The 24180-nt window shown below is 22.3% G+C and overlaps 9 protein-coding genes across 9 annotated transcripts; 4 read left to right on the top strand and 5 right to left on the bottom strand.

Annotated features, from left to right (window-relative positions):
• Positions 1–1524: 1524 nt before the first annotated feature.
• Positions 1525–3237, top strand: SRAE_2000376800 (GluClalpha; the record flags this gene model as incomplete). The annotated part of the gene is made up of 6 exons (XM_024655000.1): positions 1525–1696; positions 1750–2154; positions 2205–2345; positions 2398–2522; positions 2574–3135; positions 3179–3237. 6 exons carry the CDS (start codon positions 1525–1527, stop codon positions 3235–3237), a joined length of 1464 nt encoding a protein of 487 aa, XP_024508316.1.
• Positions 3238–3668: 431 nt separating this feature from the next.
• SRAE_2000376900 (Domain of unknown function DUF148 domain-containing protein) lies at positions 3669–4225 on the top strand (the record flags this gene model as incomplete). Its single annotated transcript, XM_024655001.1, has 2 exons — positions 3669–3905; positions 3950–4225. The coding sequence occupies 2 exons, from the start codon at positions 3669–3671 to the stop codon at positions 4223–4225; spliced, it is 513 nt and encodes a 170-aa protein (XP_024508317.1).
• Positions 4226–4478: 253 nt separating this feature from the next.
• On the bottom strand, positions 4479–5537 carry SRAE_2000377000 (Alpha-(1,3)-fucosyltransferase C; the record flags this gene model as incomplete). Its single annotated transcript, XM_024655002.1, has 1 exon — positions 4479–5537. The coding sequence occupies one exon, from the start codon at positions 5535–5537 to the stop codon at positions 4479–4481; it is 1059 nt and encodes a 352-aa protein (XP_024508318.1).
• A 3426-nt stretch (positions 5538–8963) lies between these two features.
• SRAE_2000377100 (7TM GPCR, serpentine receptor class v (Srv) family-containing protein) lies at positions 8964–9935 on the bottom strand (the record flags this gene model as incomplete). The annotated part of the gene is made up of 1 exon (XM_024655003.1): positions 8964–9935. The coding sequence occupies one exon, from the start codon at positions 9933–9935 to the stop codon at positions 8964–8966; it is 972 nt and encodes a 323-aa protein (XP_024508319.1).
• Positions 9936–12054: 2119 nt separating this feature from the next.
• SRAE_2000377200 (Sterol-sensing domain and Patched family-containing protein) lies at positions 12055–14829 on the top strand (the record flags this gene model as incomplete). The annotated part of the gene is made up of 2 exons (XM_024655004.1): positions 12055–12339; positions 12403–14829. The coding sequence occupies 2 exons, from the start codon at positions 12055–12057 to the stop codon at positions 14827–14829; spliced, it is 2712 nt and encodes a 903-aa protein (XP_024508320.1).
• A 504-nt stretch (positions 14830–15333) lies between these two features.
• SRAE_2000377300 (Hypothetical protein) lies at positions 15334–16024 on the bottom strand (the record flags this gene model as incomplete). The annotated part of the gene is made up of 2 exons (XM_024655005.1): positions 15334–15894; positions 15941–16024. 2 exons carry the CDS (start codon positions 16022–16024, stop codon positions 15334–15336), a joined length of 645 nt encoding a protein of 214 aa, XP_024508321.1.
• Positions 16025–16545: 521 nt separating this feature from the next.
• SRAE_2000377400 (Hypothetical protein) lies at positions 16546–17716 on the top strand (the record flags this gene model as incomplete). Its single annotated transcript, XM_024655007.1, has 2 exons — positions 16546–16653; positions 16694–17716. The coding sequence occupies 2 exons, from the start codon at positions 16546–16548 to the stop codon at positions 17714–17716; spliced, it is 1131 nt and encodes a 376-aa protein (XP_024508322.1).
• Positions 17717–18047: 331 nt separating this feature from the next.
• On the bottom strand, positions 18048–18938 carry SRAE_2000377500 (Nematode cuticle collagen, N-terminal domain and Collagen triple helix repeat-containing protein; the record flags this gene model as incomplete). The annotated part of the gene is made up of 1 exon (XM_024655008.1): positions 18048–18938. One exon carries the CDS (start codon positions 18936–18938, stop codon positions 18048–18050), a length of 891 nt encoding a protein of 296 aa, XP_024508323.1.
• Positions 18939–20763: 1825 nt separating this feature from the next.
• On the bottom strand, positions 20764–23673 carry SRAE_2000377600 (26S proteasome non-ATPase regulatory subunit 2; the record flags this gene model as incomplete). The annotated part of the gene is made up of 3 exons (XM_024655009.1): positions 20764–23409; positions 23455–23508; positions 23584–23673. 3 exons carry the CDS (start codon positions 23671–23673, stop codon positions 20764–20766), a joined length of 2790 nt encoding a protein of 929 aa, XP_024508324.1.
• Positions 23674–24180: the final 507 nt, after the last annotated feature.

Here is a 24180-nt window from a genome sequence, read left to right on the forward strand (position 1 = left end):
GACAAGCAATTAACTTGTCTAGTTATGAATTATAAATTTCAACATTTACCATGCAATTAAGTTACAAACTTGTACTTAAATTATTAAAAATAACTTTTTTTTACATAATATATAAAATCATTTATTTATTGTTTACTCATGCCAACGCAATTTTTTTAATAATAAAGAAGTATATTTTTTTACAGTCTCATTAAGATGGAACTATCATTCAAGAAGGAGAATAAAATTAAAAAAAAATTTTGCTTCTAGAGCTTTCTTTTTAATAATCTTTCATATTTGAAAAATTTTATAAATGTTTTATCTTAGTAAATAACATTTAAAATATCTGATTTTCAAGAATAATTAAGTTTTATGTTTTTCTATAAATAGCATTTTTTAAAAAAAATTCAAATTTTATCAATTTAGTATCTACAGTATTTAAGATAAATATAATAATAACAAATAATAAAAATATTAATAATTTATTATGATACTAATTAATTATATGGTATAATAAATTTTAATAAAAGTTTTTTATAAATGTATAAATATGAAAATATAGACATATTGAAGTACCTATAATAAAATTAAATTAATAAAATGAAAAATTAAATAAGATAAATTGTCAAGTACAATAAAATCCACAAATATAAATACTTTTAAGATATTAACAAAGTTAGTTTCAAAAAAAAGAGAAGCTTGGTATATTTATCTAAATATTTATGAAATAATTTCAAATTTATCATGATATTTGGAGTAACATCAATGAATATAAATAGTTTATTAATAAAAAAAACTTTTTAAAATGATATTTATGATAATATTAACATATTGTATAATATTTAGTTTTGTTATATTTATAAAAGTTTATTTATAATTATAAAAAATTGATAAATTTTTTTTATTTTATAATAAATTGTAAATATTTCAATATATATAACTATTATTAAATTAAAAAACTTTTTTTTCGTAACTTAAAATAACATTTTTAACTCAAATAAATATTTTTTTTCTATATATGTTTATTTTAATAAAAAAAAAACTTTTTTACATACAATAAATTACACACATTTGTTTTGATTAATGTAAAAGAAAAAGTTTACATAAAATAGTTATTTACAATTTTTAAAATATATTACTGGATAATAAATATAGCAAAAACTTTCCAAAAACTTTAAAGTAACATATTCTCTTATTCAAATTTAATTAAGTTATCAAATTATTTCAAATAATCAAGTAATAGCAAACAATATTCTTTTTTTTTCCATATATAACTAAACAGAGATTTTACTCAATATTTTACTACATTGGATTATGGTTAAAGTAAATTATCTTTTCTTGAGTTGGTTGTGGCATATGAGATATAACTATTATAAAAGATGTAAAAATATAAATGCTTACTTAGATTGTTTAATAATTTTAACTCTTTAAGATTTTGTTATAACGAAACATATATTATTATATTACTAATAATAAACTTTATCCTGAATCAATTTTAACTTTTTAAAATTAATATTTAAAATTTAAAACTATATATTTAAAAGAATGGTAAATTATCATAAAAAAATATATTTACTATATTTAATTATTTTTCTATTTTACCTAAATTTTACTGATTGTATAAAGAAACGATTAGAAGAACAGGAAGTTATTTCATACATATTAAAAGATTATGATACAAGAGTTAGACCTCGTGGAACAAATAATAGTTGGCCTGGTTTGTTAATATAAATTTAAATAATTAATATAATTTCTTTTTTTTAATTTTAGATACTGGAGGACCTGTAGATGTTACTGTTAACATTTACTTACGATCAATTTCAAAAATAGATGATGTTAATATGGAATACTCAACACAATTTACATTTCGTGAACAATGGATAGATGAAAGATTGGCATATGAAAAATTAGCTGATGAAAATACACAAATCCCACCATTTTTAATATTAATAAATGAAGAAAATGAGGATAGTCAACGTATATGGACTCCTGATTCATTTTTTAATGAAAAAGAGGCAAGAAGGCATCTTGTAGATAAACCAAATGTTTTTATGCGTATTTATCCAAATGGTGAAATATTATATAGTGTAAGATTAAGTATGGTGTTTAGTTGTTTAATGAAACTTCATAATTATCCTGTTGATAAACAAGTTTGTTATCTTGATATTGCTAGTTGTAAGTTTTTTAGAAAAAAAAATAGAAGTTAAAATGATATTTTTTTTTAGATGCATATACAACAGATGATATAAAATATGAATGGAAAGATAGTAATCCTATACAAAAAAAAGCTGGTCTAGAAAAAAGTTTACCTTCTTTTGAATTATATGATGTTCAGACTGACTATTGTACATCTAAAACAAATACAGGTAATTATTTTTTTAAACTAATATAAAATTTAATAAAAAGTTTTTTTTTTAGGAGAATATTCATGTTTACGTACTAAATTATTACTTCGTAGAGAGTATAGTTATTACTTAATACAACTTTATATTCCATGTTGTATGATAGTAGTTGTATCCTGGGTTAGTTTTTGGTTGGATAAAGTAAGAATATTTAAATTTTTCTTATCTAATTAAAAACTTTTTTTTTTAAAGGATTGTGTACCAGCAAGAATATTTTTAGGAGCAACAACTTTTCTTACAATGACGACACAGGCATCAGGTGCCAATGCTAAACTACCTCCTGTTTCTTATATAAAAGCTGTTGATATTTGGATTGGTGTATGCTTATTTTTTATTTTTGGTGCCCTTTTAGAATATGCTTTAGTTAATTATTATGCTCGACTTGAAATTTTAAGAAAAGAAAAGGCCAGAAGGATACCATTGATAAAAAATAAAGAAAATATTTTAGTTAGTAATAATGATAATTTAAAACTACCATGTACACAATATCCTTTAGAAAATATAAACTATTCAAAGCAATTAGAAAATCAATATCAAATAAATTTAGATGATATGACATTTAATTTTATCAATGAAATACAAAATACTCCAAGTTTAAATTTAGATTTAGCTGTTGTATCAACAGAAAATGTATTTGAAAAAATTTTTAAAAAAGTTAAAACTGCAAAAATAACATTTTTAAAATCAGATGTATCAAAAAAAGTAGATCTTGTATCTAGAATTGCATTTCCTTTTCTTTTTCTTTTATTTATAGGTAATTAAATATACAAATAATTAAAATATTATTTTTTTTTTAGTTATTTATTATAAAATTTATTTTACTCAAAATGCTGTAAATAAACATCAAGAACAATAAAAGAATAATAAAATACGTTGTCAAGTAATTTCATTTAATAATATTTTTAAAATTTATATCATTAGACAATATATCATTGTATCAATTAAAAATATTTGTACTTCAAATTTTATTTCAAAAGACAATTAATTAAAAAAAAATTTTTTTGTTTTTTTTTGATAAATTGATAATATATAATATTATATAATAACGAAAGATTTTAAAAAAAAAAATTTAATCTGAGTATTTAACAATAAATAATTGTCTATTAATGATATAAAGTTTTTATCTAGTATTAAATAAAACAATTTTTCAAATAATTAAAAACCTAATAATTTTTAATCTGATATAGATTATCTATTTTACCTATTAATAATATTTATAATGGTATATAAAAAGCAATATTTATAAACATTAAAAATAGTTATAAATTTTGAAAATATTTTATACTAATGAAGACAATATTGTATTTTATTTCTATTTGCATTATTTGTGTTGTGTTTGCTCAGGAAAATATTGGAGAGTATGATGGTGTCAACTTATCTGATTCAATTCCTTTTTTCTTGATCAATGCAACTGATGAAGCTAAATCAGAATATAAAAATATAATAACAAATAAAAGTTTGAGTGTTAATTCTATTAAACAAAAAATAGATGAATTAATTACTAATCAAAGTGATGAAGTAAAAGTAAGTAAAAACAATAGATAAATATTTTTTAAATTAAATTTTAGCAAGTATATGAGGAAGCCAAAGCTAAGGCAGCAGTAATAGAAACAGAATTAAGAGCAAATTTGACTGGTACAATGGATAGTTTAACAGAAAATTCAAAACCATATTTTCAAGAGTTATTAAATGTTATTGAAAATCAAGATATTCCTTTAAGTCAAATACCTCAAAAACTTTCTGAAATAGCTGCTAAAATTACAGATGAAAGTGTTAAAAATGAAATAGGACAATTTTTTCCAATTAACATGGTAAATCAACAACCACCTTCTGATAACGTTTAGTCAAAAAATAGTTTTTATAAATTTAACGTTTTTAAAATTCTTTTTTTTTTTAAATAATCATGATGGTTAAATGATTTATGTTATTATTTTTGATAAATATTATTATAATTTAAAAACATTTCCAAATATTAACTTATAATTATTTAAGTTTTTTTTTTCATAATGATTAATACTATAACAAATTTTTATTTTATTAACAATTATGAATTCCAAGTTAAAAACATATAAATACATAAAATAAATAAAAAAATATTTACCAATTATTTGCAAAATTATACATAACACTTTTTGGAATACAATTATTTATATCTAAATATATAGAATTAACATCCTCAATAATCTTTTTATCATCATTGTTTTGGCGGACTTTAGTACATAAATTACAAATACCATTCATTAAATCATACTCAGATTGTGGTATAACTGTTATATTTTCAGTTCTATAATTAAAATATTTTAAGTATTCAAGTGGATTATTTATTAAATAATTTAAATAATCACCCATTTCTTTACTAGAATTAAAGTCATCAATTGCTATAAATGAAGAATTTGGAATACCAACATCTGTATAAATTTTTCTTTTTATAACAATAGGAATTGAATCAAAAGTAAATCTTTTCCAATATTTTTCTGTTATATAATTATTACAGATGGCATTTTCTAATGCAAAGAAAAAATAATAACTATTAATAAATTCTTTTTCACATTCATAATCTGTAACATTACATGTTACATTTGTTATAGGATTAACTTGACAATTTCCATAAACATTTACCTGAATATATTGTTTTAATTTTTCAATATATTTTTCTCGAACTGAATTTGAATTACAATTTGAAATATAACCAATAATTCCTTTATATAATTTTTTAAGAATTATTTCATCATAGGTATAATTTAATTTCATATGTGTACTATTATTTTTTATCCATTTACTTCCATATTCAAAAGTAATATCTGACTTATTATTATAAGACATAATCCAATTAAAAAAATTTTTTGGTGCAAATCTAAATTCTGTAGAAAATGGTGCTTCTAATGAAAAATAAACAAATTTTTGTGATGGAAATGCTCTAGTTGGAATATCATTAGGAATTATATCAGCAAAATGAAATACAACTGCATCAGACATTGAAAATAATTTTTTATCATAAGTAAATTCACAATTAATAGGTTCACAATTATTAAATAGTTTAGTATCAGTATGTTTAAAATAATTTGTATACATTAAAATTCTTTTTCTTTCAAGATATTTTGTATCTTTTAATTTAACAACATATTTAGTTATTGAAAAATTATTTGAAGATAGCATGTATAAAATTGTACAAAATATAGTTGATAATATAAGAATATAGTATAATCTTTGCATTTAATTTTAATATACTATAATTTAACAATATAAAGTTATAATTGATTTAAAAATTTTTGTAAATATATAAATTTTAAACATTTAATTTACCCTATATAACATATATACAAATACAAAAAAGTATCAATAAAAGTAAATATTATATTATTTATGATCTATTGTAAAGTTCTTATATAAAGATTAATAGAATATTTTCTATAGAAAAAATCTATATTGTTTAGTAATATAAATATAAATATTTTTTTTTTAAAATCATTTTAAATAAAACAAAAAAAAAAGTATAACATATTTTTAAAAATTTTATATAAAACATAATTTAAGCTTCAATTAGTAAATATTTTAGTTATAATCTAAAAAAAATGTATGATTTTATTAATCATTATATATATGTACTAATATTTATGACTAATAAAGTAAAATATTTATGATACTTGATTATAGATAACTGTATACCTATAGCTGATAAAATGTCCAATTTCTAGAAATTGATTTTTTAAGGAAATAAATAGAAAAAAAAACTTTTATATTTAAAAAAAATTTATATTAAAAAAAATTATAGAAAATAATTACTTTTTTTTCAAATTTTATTTTTGTAAATATAATTATTTTTATTTTAAACCTAAATACATTGACATAATTTGTTGAACAATTAAATTTTCGTAACATTTTTATTTAATATTTTAATGATATTTTAATAATATGTTTATCAATATCTTAACTTAATTTTGTATTATATATAAATTTATTTTATTAAAATACACATATATATAATTAAAAATTAAATTTTATTAAAACAAAAACGATATGTTTGAAAAAAAATTTTGTAATAATAAAACATGAGTTGTTAATATTTAAAAATTAATTTTAAATTGACTAGAAATTAAATGTTCATCTTCTTAAAGTTATAAAAAAAAATATTTATAAACGGTTATTTTATTAAAAATATTTTTTAGTGTAAAAAACAAAATAGTTATAGATAATAATTTTATTTAATTTTAATAACTGAGTTTTTTACTTCTATTTATTAAGTAAAAAGTTAGTAATAATTAAGAAAAATAACAGTTTTATTTCAAAAATCTTTTTTTTTATTGTTTATAATTATAATTTTATATTAAAATATTTTTAATACTTATATTTTTTTTATTAAACAATTTTATTAGTAATACTAAATGAAAATTATAAACTTTGTTACGATTTCAAGAATTTTAAAAACAAAAATGTATGAATGAAAGTATGTATAATAATCTCTCAATTATCATCATCCTTTTTTTTTCTTTTTTTAAAATTAATTTATTTTTAAAAAGATTCCATAATTGTAATATATAAATAAAAAATTTTGTAAATTAAAAAATGTAATAAGTAACATTGAAAACATAATAATCTTAAAAAATATTATTTATCAAAATATTTTATATCTTATTTCTACCAACAAACATTATAAAAAAAAATTAAAAACAGAATAAAATTATTATATAATATTTGATAGTATTATGTCATATATACTATTAGTTTGGTAAATGATTCTATATTTGAAATTGATTTAAAATCAAAAGAATAATTGTGTAATTCGTAAATTTAATTTTTTTTTAATAATAAAAAGTGATACATTTTGAAATATCTACCATTAAATCGAATATTATTAATTAAAGTAATAGATTTTTTTTTCTAATTTTTATATCTAGTATAATAATAAAATATCAGAAAAAGTTATATAATCCTAGGATTTATAACTAGTATAATTTAATAACAGTTAGTAATTATTGTAGTTTTAAGGCTTCAATTACCTTTTTAAATTAAGTAGATTTTTATATGATTAAAAAAATCTTTTATCCCAATCATGCAAGGTCACAATTATTTATATTATATCACCATAATATATTATAAATTGATTATTGGCATTATTAAAAAATAGTTATCTACTTATAAATAAATATTATCACCTATATTTATTATTAAAAACAATTTTAAAACAAAACTTTTTTATTGCTTCAAGATTATTTACTAATGTTATTAATAAATTTAAAAAAAAATTTAATAACATAAAATTTTAATAACAAAAATAAACATTTTAATAGAATAGTTTTCATATAAATTATAATCAATTCAAATACATCTTGAAGACATTATTTTGAATAAAATTTTCAAATATTTCTATGGTGCCACTTTGAGATTAAGTTCACATGTTTCTTCTTCACTATTTTCTACTATTGTTTTATCATTTGGTTCCTTTAATTTATAAGAAATAGATAGTGTTATTAAAAATGTCCAAAAAATTAATAATATAAATTGTTTCATTATTAAATAAAATATTAAAAATATATCAATGAATATCTTTCTTACTTTTAACTCTTTATATATTATCTTTTATTATCACATTAAAGTATAAAAAAAAATTATTTTAAATAATAAAATAGCCAAGAGTTAAATAAATTAAAAATATTTTCTTCAAACAAAATTTATGATTTGGCATTTCTTTATAAATAAAATTTAATACATTAATATAATACAAGTGCTCTAGTACTTTTAATGCCTTTTGTTTAAAATTAAAAATAATACTTTATTGTAAAGTATGATAAAAAAATAATTTTATAAATCAAAAAGATGTTTACATTAAAAAAGAATTATATTTATATTGTGATGGTATCAAAGAATATATTATAGAATTAAATTTTGCTAGAAAACAACATTCTTTAAAAAATCAAAGATTTTTAATTTATAAAATTTTATTATTTTTATTAATATTTTATATTTTATTAAATTTATATATTTCATTAAATTGCTATATAGATTATTTAAATATATTTTTTTAAATAAAAATTTTATTATATGGTAAATAAAAAGTCAATGATTGTTAAAGTTTACCAATAAGTTCTTTTCATACATAGTAGTTGTTAACTTGTATTTTATGTTCTTAATTTGTTGTTTTAAAAAATAAATTAAGTTTGTAAATTTAATTATCATTTTTTATAAATTTTTGTAAAATTATTAATTATAAAGATATAATCAATTTTGTAAAAAGTTTTTTTAAAGTTAAAGAAAAAAGTATATAAGTATTTAACAAATATAGTAATTAGTACACAAATATTAATAATTAATATAACTTTATTATAATCTAGTAATTAAATGAAAAAAAAAATAAAAAACTTTTTAACACTAATTTATAATTTTTTATTTCTGTTATTTTTCTCATACTTTTGTTACTTTTTTTTCATCCATAATTATATAAAAAAAAATTAGTTATAATATAATAAATTAATTTATATAATGTTAATTTATTTTACCATTGAATTATTATTGTAATAATTTTTATTAAAATATACAAACAAGGTATATAAGATAAAAAAAGTAAATAAAATTAAGAAAAAAAAATTAAAAATTATTATTGTTTGATAAAGCAGCGTTTATTCGATTCGAACTAAGTTTCCTCGTAAATGTTGACTTTATAAAAACACATTTTTGGCATGCTAATATATTACCATAAAATTGAAAATACTTACTTCTAACTGTTTTACATGTTATTAATAAAATAAGACCATTTATAAGACATAAAAGATCTTCACTAAATGGATATACATGTAAAGTTACAAAATATATTTGTTCATTATAACTAATTGATCCTGAAATAACTTGAAAAATAGCAACGATAATTAACAATATTTGGGATAAAATTTCAAAGCTAACAAATACAAATAAATTTATTTCTCTTCGTAATTGTGAGGCATTTTTTCCATTTCTCATTTTTACCACTAATATAAAACTCCATATTCCAAAAAAACAACAAGCAGTACATGATATCATAATTGAACAAATACCAAAAATAATTGATTTATATTGTTTGTTAAAGTCTTTTAATTCAAGATATGTTGCTGATTTGTCTTCTAGAACAGTTACTGAACCAGTCTCACTCCAGCACCATACCAAAATTATAAATGGAAAAAAAAATTGTAAAAGAAATAAAAATCCAACTAGCCATTTATTAAATATTTTTTCAAATGAAAAAGGAAATTTTATTATAATAAATCTATTGATAACTTGTGTTAAATGTCCAAATCCAATAACACAAGGAAGGTATACTGATAAACCATAAATTATACCAGGAAATACTTTTAATGAACTATACCAATCATTTAAAAAGTTTAAAAATGGTAAACGAACAATAAAATATTCAACAAAAATAAATACAAATTCAAAAGTATTATTAATAATTAGAATTCCATAGAATTTTATTGGAAAATCAGGATCTCTTTTAATTAATTGACAACATATGAAAACATATACAGTTACAGAAATTAAAAGTAACGTCACGTCAATACTTGTCAATATTACATTATAAATTAACATCGTTAAATAATACCAAATATATTTCAAAAATTATTAGTGTAAAACAATGTGTAATATTTAGTATTTCCTACAAACAAATAATTTCAAACATTGTAATTAATTTAATAGAATAAAAAAAATTATTTAAAAAATTAATTAAAATAATTTTTTTTTAGTCTAAAGATATAATTTTTATTTTTCACGTATAAAATAACTTATCCTAATACCACAAATAATATATTTTAAATGAACAAAAATTATAAATTGTATGAGATGTAGTAGTTGACATCATAAGCTTATCTATTTTTGGGTTTATTTAATATTAAAAAAAAATGAGTATATAATTTTCTTATAATTTACAACCAATAACTAAAATAACATTTTAACATTCCAATACAATAAAATCATTTTGTTTTTATTTTTAAAAAAAAAAAGCAAACTTTCATATATTTTATTGTTTTAATTTTAAAAAAAAAAATTTCTTTAATAATATCATAATAGTTGGAAAGTTTAGCAATATCACATAAAAAAAAATATTATTAGTTTTTTTTTTCAACTTTATTTTCAATTAAAAAATGATTTATATTTTTTTAAAAATAATTTATACTAGGAATGATTATTCATGTGATAATTTTAATAATAAAAAAACTTTTAAAAATTTTCTTCCTCTATTTTATTTTCTTTAAACATTACTTCATAACATTATTGATCTTATTTTTTTTTTTCATAACTTTTAAAATAATTAATATAATTTAAAGAAAAAAATGCATAATTTTATTATCTTATAAATGATAATGAGTAAAAATTAAAATATAAAATTTTTTTTTTTGGATAACTATATATTTAATGGCAATATGTATAATTACGTAAATTTTAAAAAATATAAAAAGAATTTTTATGAGTAAAAATTGTTAACAAATAAATAATTAACAAAAAAATTTTAAATAATAAGTATAATATTAATTATTATAATATTATGCTTATGATGAAATCATTACAGTATAAAAAAAAAATTTTTTTTTAAAAGTGAATATTTTTTATAAATTACAAATATTTTAAAATTAAAGAAAAAAAAAATTACAAGTACAAAAATATTTTGTTTAATAAATTAGAAAAATTATTAATGAAATTTTATTTCAAATTTTAAAATAATTAAATCAAAAATAATTAAATGTGTATAAAAATGCATGAAGTGTGAATTTAAACAAATAACATTGTCATATAGTAAAAATAATTTCTTTGACTGTTAATAATATTTATGAATGATGTATTCTAAAACATAGAATTTTAGTTTGTTTTTTTTAATTAATGATAAAAAAATGTATTACGTAGTTTAGATAAATTAAAGTAAAAATTTTTAATTTATTAAAAAATTTAAAATTTTAATTGTTTCATTACTTTAAAATTGTTGAAAAAAAAAGATTTTTTGATAAAAATATTCACACATTAATTTTTTTTATTATGTTTATAAAACTTTATTATAATCTGTTCAAAATTTTGACAAATATTAAAACTTTTAAATGATAAATTGTTATACTTTTTAATATCTAATAAAATTAATTAGTGAACCAAATGATATATAATGTTTTATTTTAATCTGTGTTCTTTAAAAAAATTTATCTTTCCACATGGATTTTAGTTAAAAAATAAAATTGTAAAAGTACATTTTTAAAGAATTAAACTTGTATTATTATTTAACAATTCATAATTTTAAATATCAAAATAAATTTTATTCTTACATAAACTATGATTTTTTTTTTCTTTATTTAAGATAACATTACTGTATTTGATGAAATGATAATTTTAAATAAAGTTTTCTCAAAGTTATACATCTTTTTTTTTTGAAAATATTTATAATACTTTTTTTTATCTTATATTAAACTATCAAATTAATAATTTAATTAAAAAATAATATATAAAAAAATTATTTGATTATTATAAACAATGAATAATTGGTATGTTTAACAACAATCAAAAAAATAAACCATAGTTAAAGTTTAAAAACTATCATTAATCATCATTTTACTTTTTTAAAATGTTTATATAAAATCTTTGTAAAATGATGAGTTGAAGTCATCTATCCATATTTTTACGAAAAGATTAACCAATTATTTTGTAATCACTTTTTATTTCTAAAAGTATGGTTAAATTTGATTGTCTTGAGAAGCCACTGGCGAATTGGTTTCGTGATTATGGAAAATTTGTTAGTAAATATCCAAGACCATTTATTATATTACCAATTTTTTTCACTCTTTTTTGTGCAGTTGGTTTTCTGCATATGGAAATTGCTTCAGAGGCTGTTCATTTATACACACCAACTAATGCTATTTCAAAAAATGAACGAGAAATATTTCATAGATTATTTCCATTGAAAAATGATAATTATATACCTTCGAGAGCAGTTACAACAACAAGAGAAATACAGGTATTTATAAATTTATTTATTTCTTTTCTTTAATTTTACTTTTAAAATTTTATTTTATTATAGATAACTTTAACAACAGTTAATGGTGAAAATATTTTAGATGGTGAATTTCCAACGTTAGTGGCTATGTATCAGAAAAAGATTGAAAATGAAATTTCAATTGAATATGAAGGAAAGATATATGGTTACCATGATTTATGTATTAAATTTCGTGATCAAGGATGTCCAGGAACACCTCATGTTCAATTAATTTCATATCTTTTCCAGCATGGTTTTAATATTTCTTTTCCAACACTTCAAATAGGTGATAATACAGGATATATTGGTTCTACACTTGGTGGGGTAAAATTATTTAAAGGACAGGATGGTAAAGATTATCTTTACTCTGCAAAATCTTGGTTACTTTTGTATCATTTAAAATTTTATCCTGAAAATACTTCTTTCTTGTCAGGATTATGGGAATTAAAATTTCAAGAAGAGATGTTAAAATTTAAACCAACTAATAAATTGAAACTTTCCGTATTTCATTCACAAACATTGACAGATGAAATAAAAAGGAATGGAAAAAGTTTAATGCCTAAATTTGCTTTTGCATTAGGATTATTAGTTGTGTTTGCTGTATTTTCATCTTTATCATTTAGTAAATATGGATGGTCAGTTGATTGGACATTGTCAAAACCTATACCCGTCTTAATGGGTGTTTTGAGTGCTGCAATGGGAATCATTACTTCTGTGGGAATGTTAAGTGGTCTAGGATTGTTTTATAATGATATTGTGGGAGTAATGCCATTTTTGGTATTGGCTGTTGGAGTTGACAATACATTTTTAATTTTATCAGGTGTACGAAGAACAAGTAGAATGGCTTCTTCTTCTAATAGGATATCAGAAACATTATCTGAAGCAGGTGTTTCTATGTTTATTACTTCATCAACTAATGCTTTGTCTTTCTTTATTGGAGCAATTACAACAATGCCTGCTGTCTATATTTTTTGTGTTTATACTGCTGTTGCATTAATTTTTACATTTATTTATGGAATTACAATTTATATAGCAGTTTTAAGTTTATTCTTAGATCTTGAAAGAAATGGAAAACATTGTTTATTTTTTGGACCAATACGTGAAATTAAAGAAAAATCAGATCTTGATGATGCAACACTTGTTCAAAAATTATTTTTTATGGGATCACCAAATATAGCTAATATTACCCCAAGAAGTGAATTTTCATGTCAATCTTGTTTTACTGTATTTTTCCATAAATATTTTGGACCAATTTTGACTAATACTTATGTCCGTATATTTGCATTAATTTTATATATAGGATACATTTATATTAGTATTTATGGTTGTCTTGATATTAAAGAAGGATTAGAACCAGTTAATTTACTTGTTAAAGATTCTTATGCTGTTCCTCATTATAAAACATATGAAAATAATTTTTTAAAATATGGACAAATTGTTCAAATTGCTATAGTAAATCCTCCTGATTTACGTATTAAAAGAAATAGAGATGAAATTAGAAAAATTGCTAGAGAATTTGCAAATTCTAGGTATGGTGCAGGAAATGTTTCAATTCAACTATGGATGGATGAAGTTGAATATTTTTTAAATAGTGAAATAGACAAGAAAGAGTACAATGATGATCTTTATTATATATATACAATGAATCATTTCTTAAGTCATCCAACAAGTCGTTTTTCTGAAGATATTCGTTGGGTGGCAGATTCTAAGGATGGTATGACAATTGATTCATTTAGATTTTTAGTTGGTATGAAAGATATTTCAACGACAACTGAACAAACTAAGGCAACTGCATCAATGAGAAAAATAGCATCTAAATATTCACAGTATAATGTTACAACATTTATGCCATTATGGTTATTTACTGATCAATTTGCTTTAGTTATTCCAAATACAGTTCAAAATATAGTAATTGCCCTTATCTGTATGATATTAATCGCAGTTTCTTTGATTCCTGAACCAGTTTGTTCAATTTTTGTGGCATTTTCAATTGCATCAGTTGATGTTGGAGTTATAGGATTTATGACATTATGGGGAGTTAATTTAGATGTTATATCTATGATAACAATTATTATGTCTATTGGTTTTTCTGTAGATTATTCTGCTCATCTTACATATGGATATGTTAGGTCGAGAAAAGTTGGTTCATCACAAAAGATGATTGAAACAGTAACAGCATTAGGATTACCTTTACTTCAAGGTGCTGTTTCAACAATCTTAGCAGTAGTAACATTGGCTGATACACCAGCATATATGGTTCAAACTTTTTTTAAAACCGTTTTTCTAGCTATAATATTCGGTTTATTACATGGATTAGTATTTCTTCCAATAGCATTATCTATATTTGTCAAACCATGGTGTTTGACAAAAAATAGTGTTCAAGACACGACAATTCCAATTCAAGAAAAAAGTGTAAAACAGGAGACTTTTACAATATATCCAGTACGTAATGATAATGAATCAGCAATTTGATAGATATCAGATGTTTCAAATTTTTGTATTTATCTAAATTATATCTAAATTTTTAATTGTAAATAGAAATTATTAATCAGTAATATGATTTATTGACTAAATTATGAATATTCAAAATTTATTTTTCAATTATACAAATAAAACTTTCCCTTAAATTTTTTAAATCATATTTTAATAATGAAAGAATTATTTTGTATATTTTTGCTAATTGTTAAAGTCATTTATATTTTTCTAATATGGCATAGAAAGTTTTTTCATAAAATGATATTTTAGTTAAACTGTCAAAATTTACTAAATTCAATTCTTTGTAAAACATATAAAATGGTAAATTTAAAAAAAAAATTTAACCATAAGGTACATATAATTTAGTAGAAAAAAGCGATTTTTTTTTGACAATCTATTTGAATAATGATGTTAAAATATTTTTTTTCCATTTATGTAAAATTAAGAAAATAATAAATACTAAGATATTTATTTATTATTTTAAATAAAAAACTAAATATCTTAACATTTAGGTAATTGATTTGTACATTGTGGCAATTCATATGTTAGGCTAATTCTTTGTATATTACAAATATAATTACCAACATCTGTGCCACAATATGACTGATAAACATTTGTAAGGCATGCTGTATAGTCTATCTGAGCTTTACATGTTCCTTCTTTTTTTATATTTGACATTAATTTATCAACACAATCACTTAGTGCAGATTCACCAATAGAACCAATTGTTGATATACAATTAAATTGTCCAATAGTTATATTAAAAGCAGTAGTACATTCATAATTGGCAACAAAATAATCTGAAGTATACATTAAATTATCTTCATCAGAAAAATAAAAAATTTTAGCCATATCATTACTATTAATGCATGAGATAGCTGAACCAAGACAAGATGTTAAAGTATTTTGAATACTACATACTTTTCTCATGTGATCTGTAGTTTTTCCAACCTCAAATTCACCTCTTCTTATAGCAAAATATTCATAATTTGGTAATGTATTATTACTACCAATAGTAAAATTATAAAATTTTAAAAATGAGCTATAACATGATTTAACTTCCTATAATCTTTCATACAAACAGTATATAATTATTATAAAAACTAACATTATATGATGATGAATCACAAGATAATCCTGAAGTAGAAATAATAAAAGAAATAAATATTGATGTAAGAAAAATATTTCTCATATTTTTATTGAAATTATTACCAAATAATATCAAATGAATTAATATATTGTTTTATCATGACAAAATTACTTATAAACCCTTTATACTATCACAAATTTTATTATCAAAAATCTTTTTTATATAATAATGATACGGAATTAAACATGTGTATTTTCAAAGATATAAAGTATTTGATATGATATCATATTTTCTTTATTATTTAATAAATAAAAATTATTGTTAATTTTGTAAAAGAATTAAAAAAAAAAGAAGAAATATATATTATGATCATACATAAAAAGTTAAATAAAAAGAACAAAATTAAATTATTACAAATAGCAAGGACAAAGAAAACTACGTTCATTTTGTCATCAATTAATCAAAAAGACAAAAAGTAACTAAACATACCTATTAAAGAAAATCACTAAAAGCATTATAATTTTTACATTATAAATGATAAACGTTTATCTTTCTTTTTTTTTTATCGATAATAGTTATTTAATATATATTTTCTATTTAATTAAAAGATTTTATTATTATAGATGTCTACAATTCATCAAGAGAAACCTAGCGAAACAGTCCAAGAGGACTTAAATAATATGTTAAATGATTTAATAACAAATGTCGTTGATTCATCTGTAGGAAAAAAAGTTTGTTTTTAAATTATTTTTTCATAAAATGATATTTTAGTTAAATAATGGTTACAAAACTGCCAAAACTAGTGCACCATTAGTTGAAAATACTTGTAATATCATTGAAAATGGTCTTTTAAAAGCAACATCTGATTATGTAATTCCAACTGCTGCTAAAGCTGTAGATAACTACAATAAAGGTGCTTCAAGTATCAAATCTGTTTATGGAAAAACAATGGATGTTGCTAATTTGACTACAGCTTATGGTATGACAGCTTTGGTAGCAGGAATACAATTAAGTCTTCTTGCTGGTTTCACAGGAGCAAACTATGCTTTAGATACAGCTAAAGCAACAAAAGATATGGCTGTCAAAACAGCTACATCTGTTATTGATGTTAAAAATTCTACTGCTGAGAAGATTGCTTCCTCAATTGAAAAGACATTATCAATAGCTTCTATGCCTAAAAGTATGGCAGCTTCTCAAATTAATTATGCTTTGGATGTAACAACATCATATGTTGAAAATTTGGTTCAAAACACAATACCCAAAGATGCTGTTGATGAAAATTCAACAATAATTGATCGTATCAAGGTTTTGACAACTTTTATTGCTTCTAATCTCTATTCAAAAGGAAATTCTGATGTTGTTGAACCAATTCTTAATAATTTATACAATTTGATGTCCAAGATAAAAGATAATTTCATACTTCTTAATGTTTTACATAAGGAAAAACAATGGGCACTTGATTCTTGTGCTGGAATATCAACAAAATTAGCAAATATTAAGAAACTTGTAGAAGAGAAAGCTGCTGAATTAAAAATGTCTCCAGAGGAAGTACTTCTTCAACAAATTCGTGTAACAACTGATATGTTAAACGAAAGTGTTGATAAAATTGAATCAAAATCTGAAAATATTCTTACTCCTCAAATCAATGATCTTATCAAAAAGATTGTTGCTTTAATAAAAGGTTTTGATCAAAGTTTAGATAATAAGAAATCTGTCTATGATGTAAAAGATGAAGTTCTTCATCAAATAGTTAATACTTTAACATCTGTCATGGGATTTTTTGGAAACAAATAATTCTTTTATAAAAAAATTAATTCATCTAATCTAAATAAGTTATGAAAAGTTAAATAAAAATTGTAATAAAATTTGAATAATAATAAGTTGTTAATAAATCTAACTTTAATGAATTGTTTTGAAAATAAGTTTAATTTTTAATCTTTTTTATAAAGACAAATTATTTTATCTATGTAGATTTTTTTACATAGAGATTATTCAGTTAAAAAACAATCTTAAGATTATTTTTGTTATTTTAGTATTTTAGAAAAAAAAAGAAGTATGAATGATCAAGTTTTTATTTGAATTAACCAGATTAAAGTTTTGTTTAATCAGATCAAAATAAAATGTTTTAATGTCTAGACAAGAAGACAGCACTTCTTGGTGGACATGGGCAATAGGCAGCATCAGATCCTGGGATTCCTGGACCTCCTGGAGCTCCTGGTTGTCCATCAACTCCTGGTGCTCCTGGGTTTCCGGCTGGTCCTTGTGGTCCTGCTGGTCCATCTTGTCCTGGGGCTCCTGGTGCACCATCAGCTCCATTGTTACCTGGGGCTCCTGGAGCTCCAGCTGGACCTTGTGGACCTGGTTTTCCTTTGCCTCTTGTACCATTAGCTCCTGGAGCTCCTGGTTGTCCGTCAACTCCTGGGGCACCTGGTAAACCGGCATCACCTTGTGGTCCTGGGGCTCCTGGTTGTCCATCATTTCCTGGGGCTCCTGGTGCTCCTGGTTGTCCATCTGGTCCGGCTGGTCCAGCTTCTCCATCTGGACCGGCTGGTCCTGGTGGTCCTTGTGGACATTTAATACAGTCTCTGCTTGGTTCTGGGCATATGATTGGAGCATAAGTTGAAGTGTTGTCTTCACCATTTGGTCCTGGGGCTCCTGGGGCACCATCTTCTCCAGCTGGTCCTGGTGGTCCTGGAGGTCCTGGTGGGCAAGTTGGTTTGGTTGGTTCGCATTGACACCAAGCTGGGAGTCCTTTGAAGTCTTGACGTTTTTGACGGAAGATGCTGTTGAATGGGTTTTCTCTTGGTTTAGATGGTGGGGTAACAGTGATTTGAATATCCATTAATTCAGTCCAGGCTGAGTCAGTTTCAGCACGGAAAATTTGTACACCATCAGAAACGAAATCACGAAGTTCATTGATTTCATTGTAAAGAGATGGAATAGTTGTGATTGTGGCCAATATGGCAACAGTAGAACATGCAGCAGCAATACCAACAGCTAATTTAGCGTCAAACATTTTTAATTTTGATGTAGAATAAGATGTTGGAGTTACTTTTATAGTAATAAAACGACCTTACTAAACAGGATTTTATCTACATTCGCTGGATCACTTTTTCTTTAATTAAAAACTTTTTTCAAGGTCTATAAAGATAATTATTAATGACTACTTTAATTCTTTTACATATCCTATAGGATTCAACATATTTTAACATGTTAAATTTACTATAAGACGTAGTAACGTAAAATTTATTTTTTTATAAAACTTGATATCCTTTCTCTTTTATTATAAATATTCAAGTTAAAAAAGTATACATATCAGACAAAATAAATTAAAATATTTAACTAAACAATTAATTATTATAGAAGCGGCAAAAACATCTAGAATTTTTCAAAATTTTTAAACATATAAATTAATCAAATTTTATATTTTAATATAAATTGTAAAACTTTATATTACTTTCTTTTTTGTTAAATATCTTTATAAAACAAGTAATATATCTAGTATTTTTAATATGTATTTTAGTTAAATTTTTTAAATTAATCATTATATAAAGTTTCTATAATCATTAAATATAGTATACATTTTTAATGTTTAATAGTAATATACTTTCAAATCTATCGTCTATTAAAATATATATAAAATATATCTTTAATTTCTTATTTTAAAGATAATATAGTTTGATATCATATTTTGTAAAAATAAAATACTTTTTAATTCATAAAATTTGTTTATGCAAATTTATTTTTTTAATATTTATATTCTTAATCAAATTTTAGTGTTATCCAAAAAATATTTACTTATATTGTTTTAAGTAAAAATAAATTTTTATATTTTAAAATGTTTAGTTGCTATTTCTTAAAATATATACCAAAAATTTCAACATAATGTTTTACATAATTAGTCAACTTTTTAATTTTAATTAAGTATTATTACAATATCTAATACATAATTGTATACCAAAACAAATTTTAAGTAGCTTAACATTAGTCATACTTTCAAGGTAATTTTTGTTTTAAAATAGTAAATAAAGTACTTTTTCCACAGTTAATGATAAAATCTTTAAAAGTTTAAAAACATGTGTAAGTTGTAGTATATAAATAGACAAATATTTTACCACATATAGTAAAATGCTTTAAACAAAAATAAAAATTAAGATTAACCTTGAATGTTATAGTACTTATACTATATATAAAAGACTTTTTATATATATATTATATCAATCAAATTATGTTGATTTATTATTTGATCAGACATTAAATTTATTTGACTCTTTAAGTAAAATAATAACATTGATATTTTCTTTTTGTGAAAAATTATTTGTCTAATTATTGCATTAAAAACTCAGTTATATAAAAAATTTATGAAAACAAATCATTGTTAATAATTTATTATAGCGTTAGAAGTTAAAAAAAAGTATTTGTCCTTAATATGTATTAATTTTCATGTTAATGTATGTATATAATTATTTTTAAACATGACACCATCATCTTCCAATACAATTATAAATATAAAAATGACATAATTAATAAAATTAACAAAAATCATTTAAAAAAAACTAATAAAAAGAACATTTAAATATACATTTTTAAAGATAATTGGAAAATTTAATTAACCCAAAACAAATAAGCATTAAAATTGTTGGAAATAAAATCATTTACATCATAGTACAATTGCAGATAACTCATTTTATATGAAATTTTTATTTCATTTTCTTCAAAAAACAATAAAAGATAAATTATAAATGTATTAGAAATAATTTATATTAACCGTCTGCAAATTACATGACATATTTTTAGAGTTATAAATTAAAAATACATAATATTGTTTTAGATAATCAACTTTAATTTTTATTTTTATTTGCTTTATCTGTTTCTTTCACTTCTGGTTTAGTATAATCTGGATTTTTCTTTAAAATTACCAAGCCTTCGAGTTGACTGCATACTGGAATATATTCATCGGTTCCTAATTCTGCTTTTTCTCCATAAGCAAGTAAGACGGGAGTTGTATGTGTCTGGAATCCTGTAATACCTCTTTGTTTACCAGCTTGTCCAACAACATCAACAGCTTGCCCAACGCGCACAGGAACATTTATTTGTTTAAGTTTCTTATCACCAGAATCATCCTCAATTAAAGTAATCATGTATCTTGGGTTCATTGCAGTAATTAAGTTGTAAATAAGATAATGTTGACGGTTGTTCATTGCAATATTTCTCGAATCTAAAAATGAGAAGCATGTTGAGATAATACCTGCTAAAGCAGTTGGACAAAGAAGATGTCTTTCAGAATGGAAAGGATTAAGAGTAATTGTTCCTTTTCCTAAATGAACCAATCCTTGAGATAAACGAACTAAAGACAAAGCAGTTTCACTTTTGTGGTAGTAACTTGCTAACTGTCTAAGAATAGAAACAATCCTTGCGTTATTGGTACCAGCTGAAATAAGTCCCAAAGCAAAAATAGAATTATGAGCAACATCATAGTCTGAATCGTGAGAAAATTTGGATAAAACTTCCATAATTGGTATTTGTGGATTTGAAATAGAAAGAACTGCAAGTCCAATTGGTACTGCTCTACGAACAGCACTATCACCGTACTTCAAAAGATGTCCAAACATTCGAAGACACATCTCACTTCCAACTTCTTCGCCCATAGCAATAAGTCCAATACCAAAACAAGCAACTGATTGAAGAAAAGCGTATTCATATTTTGGACCAGTTTTTCCACTTTCATCTTTCTTATCTTTTTTCGATTTTTTTTGTGGTAAATCATCTTTCTTATCATTTTCTGGGTGCTTTGAACAAATTTGTAATAATTGTTGAATTTTTAAAACATTTCCGGTTCCAGCATAAGCTAAACAATCAACCAAAACAGATGTCATCTCTCCGAAATGTCCAGGTAATTGACGGCAACTTTCAACAAACACTTCAGATTTGTCTTGTGTTCCCAAGAATATAAGTGACAATCCTAAAGAAACAAGTTTATAGTTAAAATCGTATAATTCTTCTTCCGTTTTTTCTAGTAAAAATTGAAGTAAATCTCCAGCAATTTTTGCATCTCCTGATGAAACACAAATAAGTCCAAGTGACAAAGCTGCGACACATTTTATTTCAGTATTACTAGCAGGTGAAGTATCAAATAAAGCTTTAGTTAATTCAAAAATAACACCACCTTCCTGATTTTGAACAACTGTTTCTCTTTTAGAATTAGCATAAGCAAGTCCAAGACCATATGTAGCACCAAGCCTGACAGCAGAACTTGCTGCATTTAATTGTTCTAAAAGAAGAGCACATGCTGGATCACAAGAATCTTGTACTCCTGAACAAATAATAGCTAGAGCAAGCAGACCTCCACCTTTGACAAATTCATTTTCAGTATACAATAAACGATCACAGCTAGAAAATCCATTATCAACATCCCATCTCCACAATAATCCATGTGAAGCTGCAGCAGAAAACAAACCATATTCTTTATTTTTAAAAATAAATTTATTCCCTTCTTCTGCACTTGTAAGTATTTTATCAACTCCAAACCCAGCATTAACAAATCCATTTACAAAAGAAGCTGTTAAAGCAAGTCTTGTAGTGTTATCGGCAGTTAATGAATTATAACCACTTCTAGGCTCCAAATGTACTTTGTAAACATTATCTGGTGTTTTTGGGTCCATAATGTCTAACTCACGAGCTAAAGAAATAAAAAAGTCATGAATTTGGGTGTTAGAGTTCATTTCGGCAAGAACGTCTCCGTCTTCAACATCCTCAAAATCAAGGAACATTTGATGCCTTCCAAGAAGTAAAGCCATTTGTTTTTTAACATTTAGATCTTTACAATTAACAATTTTCTGTTTAATTAAATCTACGTCATTTAACATAACAGCACACCTGAAACTTTCATATTCATGTTTGAATTGTTCATAAATTTGCATGGCTGCACGGATAAGAGCAATATTATCTGGATCAGGAGCATAATCAACGCAAGCAAGTAAATAATTACATAGTTTTTGACATTCACCAGCCTTAGCTAACTTAATAAGAACGTCAAACCTATCAATTTCCATAAGAAGATCACAAGCTTCAACCTCAGAGTTATGTGTAATGTAATATTCAACAACATTACTAACAAGATCCATTAGTACTTTTGCTCTAGCCTCATCTTCTGGTGTATCGCCAATTTCTTTCCATGCAGTAACAACATCAAGTGTTAAATGCTTTACATACTCATTTCCCCATTCACCAACTTGATTTCCTAATCCAAGTAATCTATATGTTACAACATCTATTCCTTCTCCAGCAACCATGGCTATAACAGAAATAACATCTGCTAACAATTTCTTGTCGTTTCCTGGCGGAAGCTTCTCGTAAACTTCCTTAAATGCTCCATAATGAGCTTGTAGATATTTCAATGGTTTAGGAACAGCTGTTATAGATGTCGTTGAATCTCTCATTAAATCACCAACTTTTTTAAGATTTTCACCAAAATTCCCGGTTCCATCCTAAAAAATAACCAATAAATAATATTAATAATAAAAAAAACTTACAATAAGAGCTTGGGATAAATCATCTAATGTTTTTTTCAATTCCAAATCTTCATCCTAAAATAATATTTTTTTATAACTTTTTAATACTCACACTCTATACAAGACAAAATGCTGAATCTAAAAACTTACCGTTTCACTATTCTCTTTTTCTTGAGTTTTTTTTGTTGGAGAGCGATTTTCATTTGTATCCATAGGCTCTACATTATTTTCAGCAACCATTTTATTTAACAGACGAGTTTTTATTTGTAAAAAAAATAACCAAGCTGTTAGTATTAAAATTTGATGATTTAGAAATATGCACACCAAAAATTTCCAGTCAGGATTTACTTTTCGAGAAAGACCTTTGTAGTAAATTAAAAATAATGGTATATAGATGTTTTATAAAAATTAGTGTGGTATTTTTATTCAAATTTTAATAATCATAAAACATTTCATAAGTAAAGATTCTTCTAAGCATCCTCAACATATTATATTGTTATGTACTTTATATGATGTAACTATCAGTTGATGATAATAAGGTTAATAATGAAAACAAAATTTTTTTTGATGATAATTAAATAATACAAAGAAAGTTTAATTTTGCTTTAAATTTTAAACAAATAATTTTGAAAAAAATAAAAAACATAGAGTTCTATTAATTAAGAAATATTGAGTATATACTTATTAATATTTAATGATTAGTTTATTTCGTAAAAAAATAATAGTAGAAATACTGATTTAAAAATA

The sequence above is a fragment of the Strongyloides ratti genome (genome assembly GCF_001040885.1).
Source record: "Strongyloides ratti genome assembly S_ratti_ED321, chromosome : 2".
NCBI lineage: Eukaryota > Metazoa > Nematoda > Chromadorea > Rhabditida > Strongyloididae > Strongyloides > Strongyloides ratti.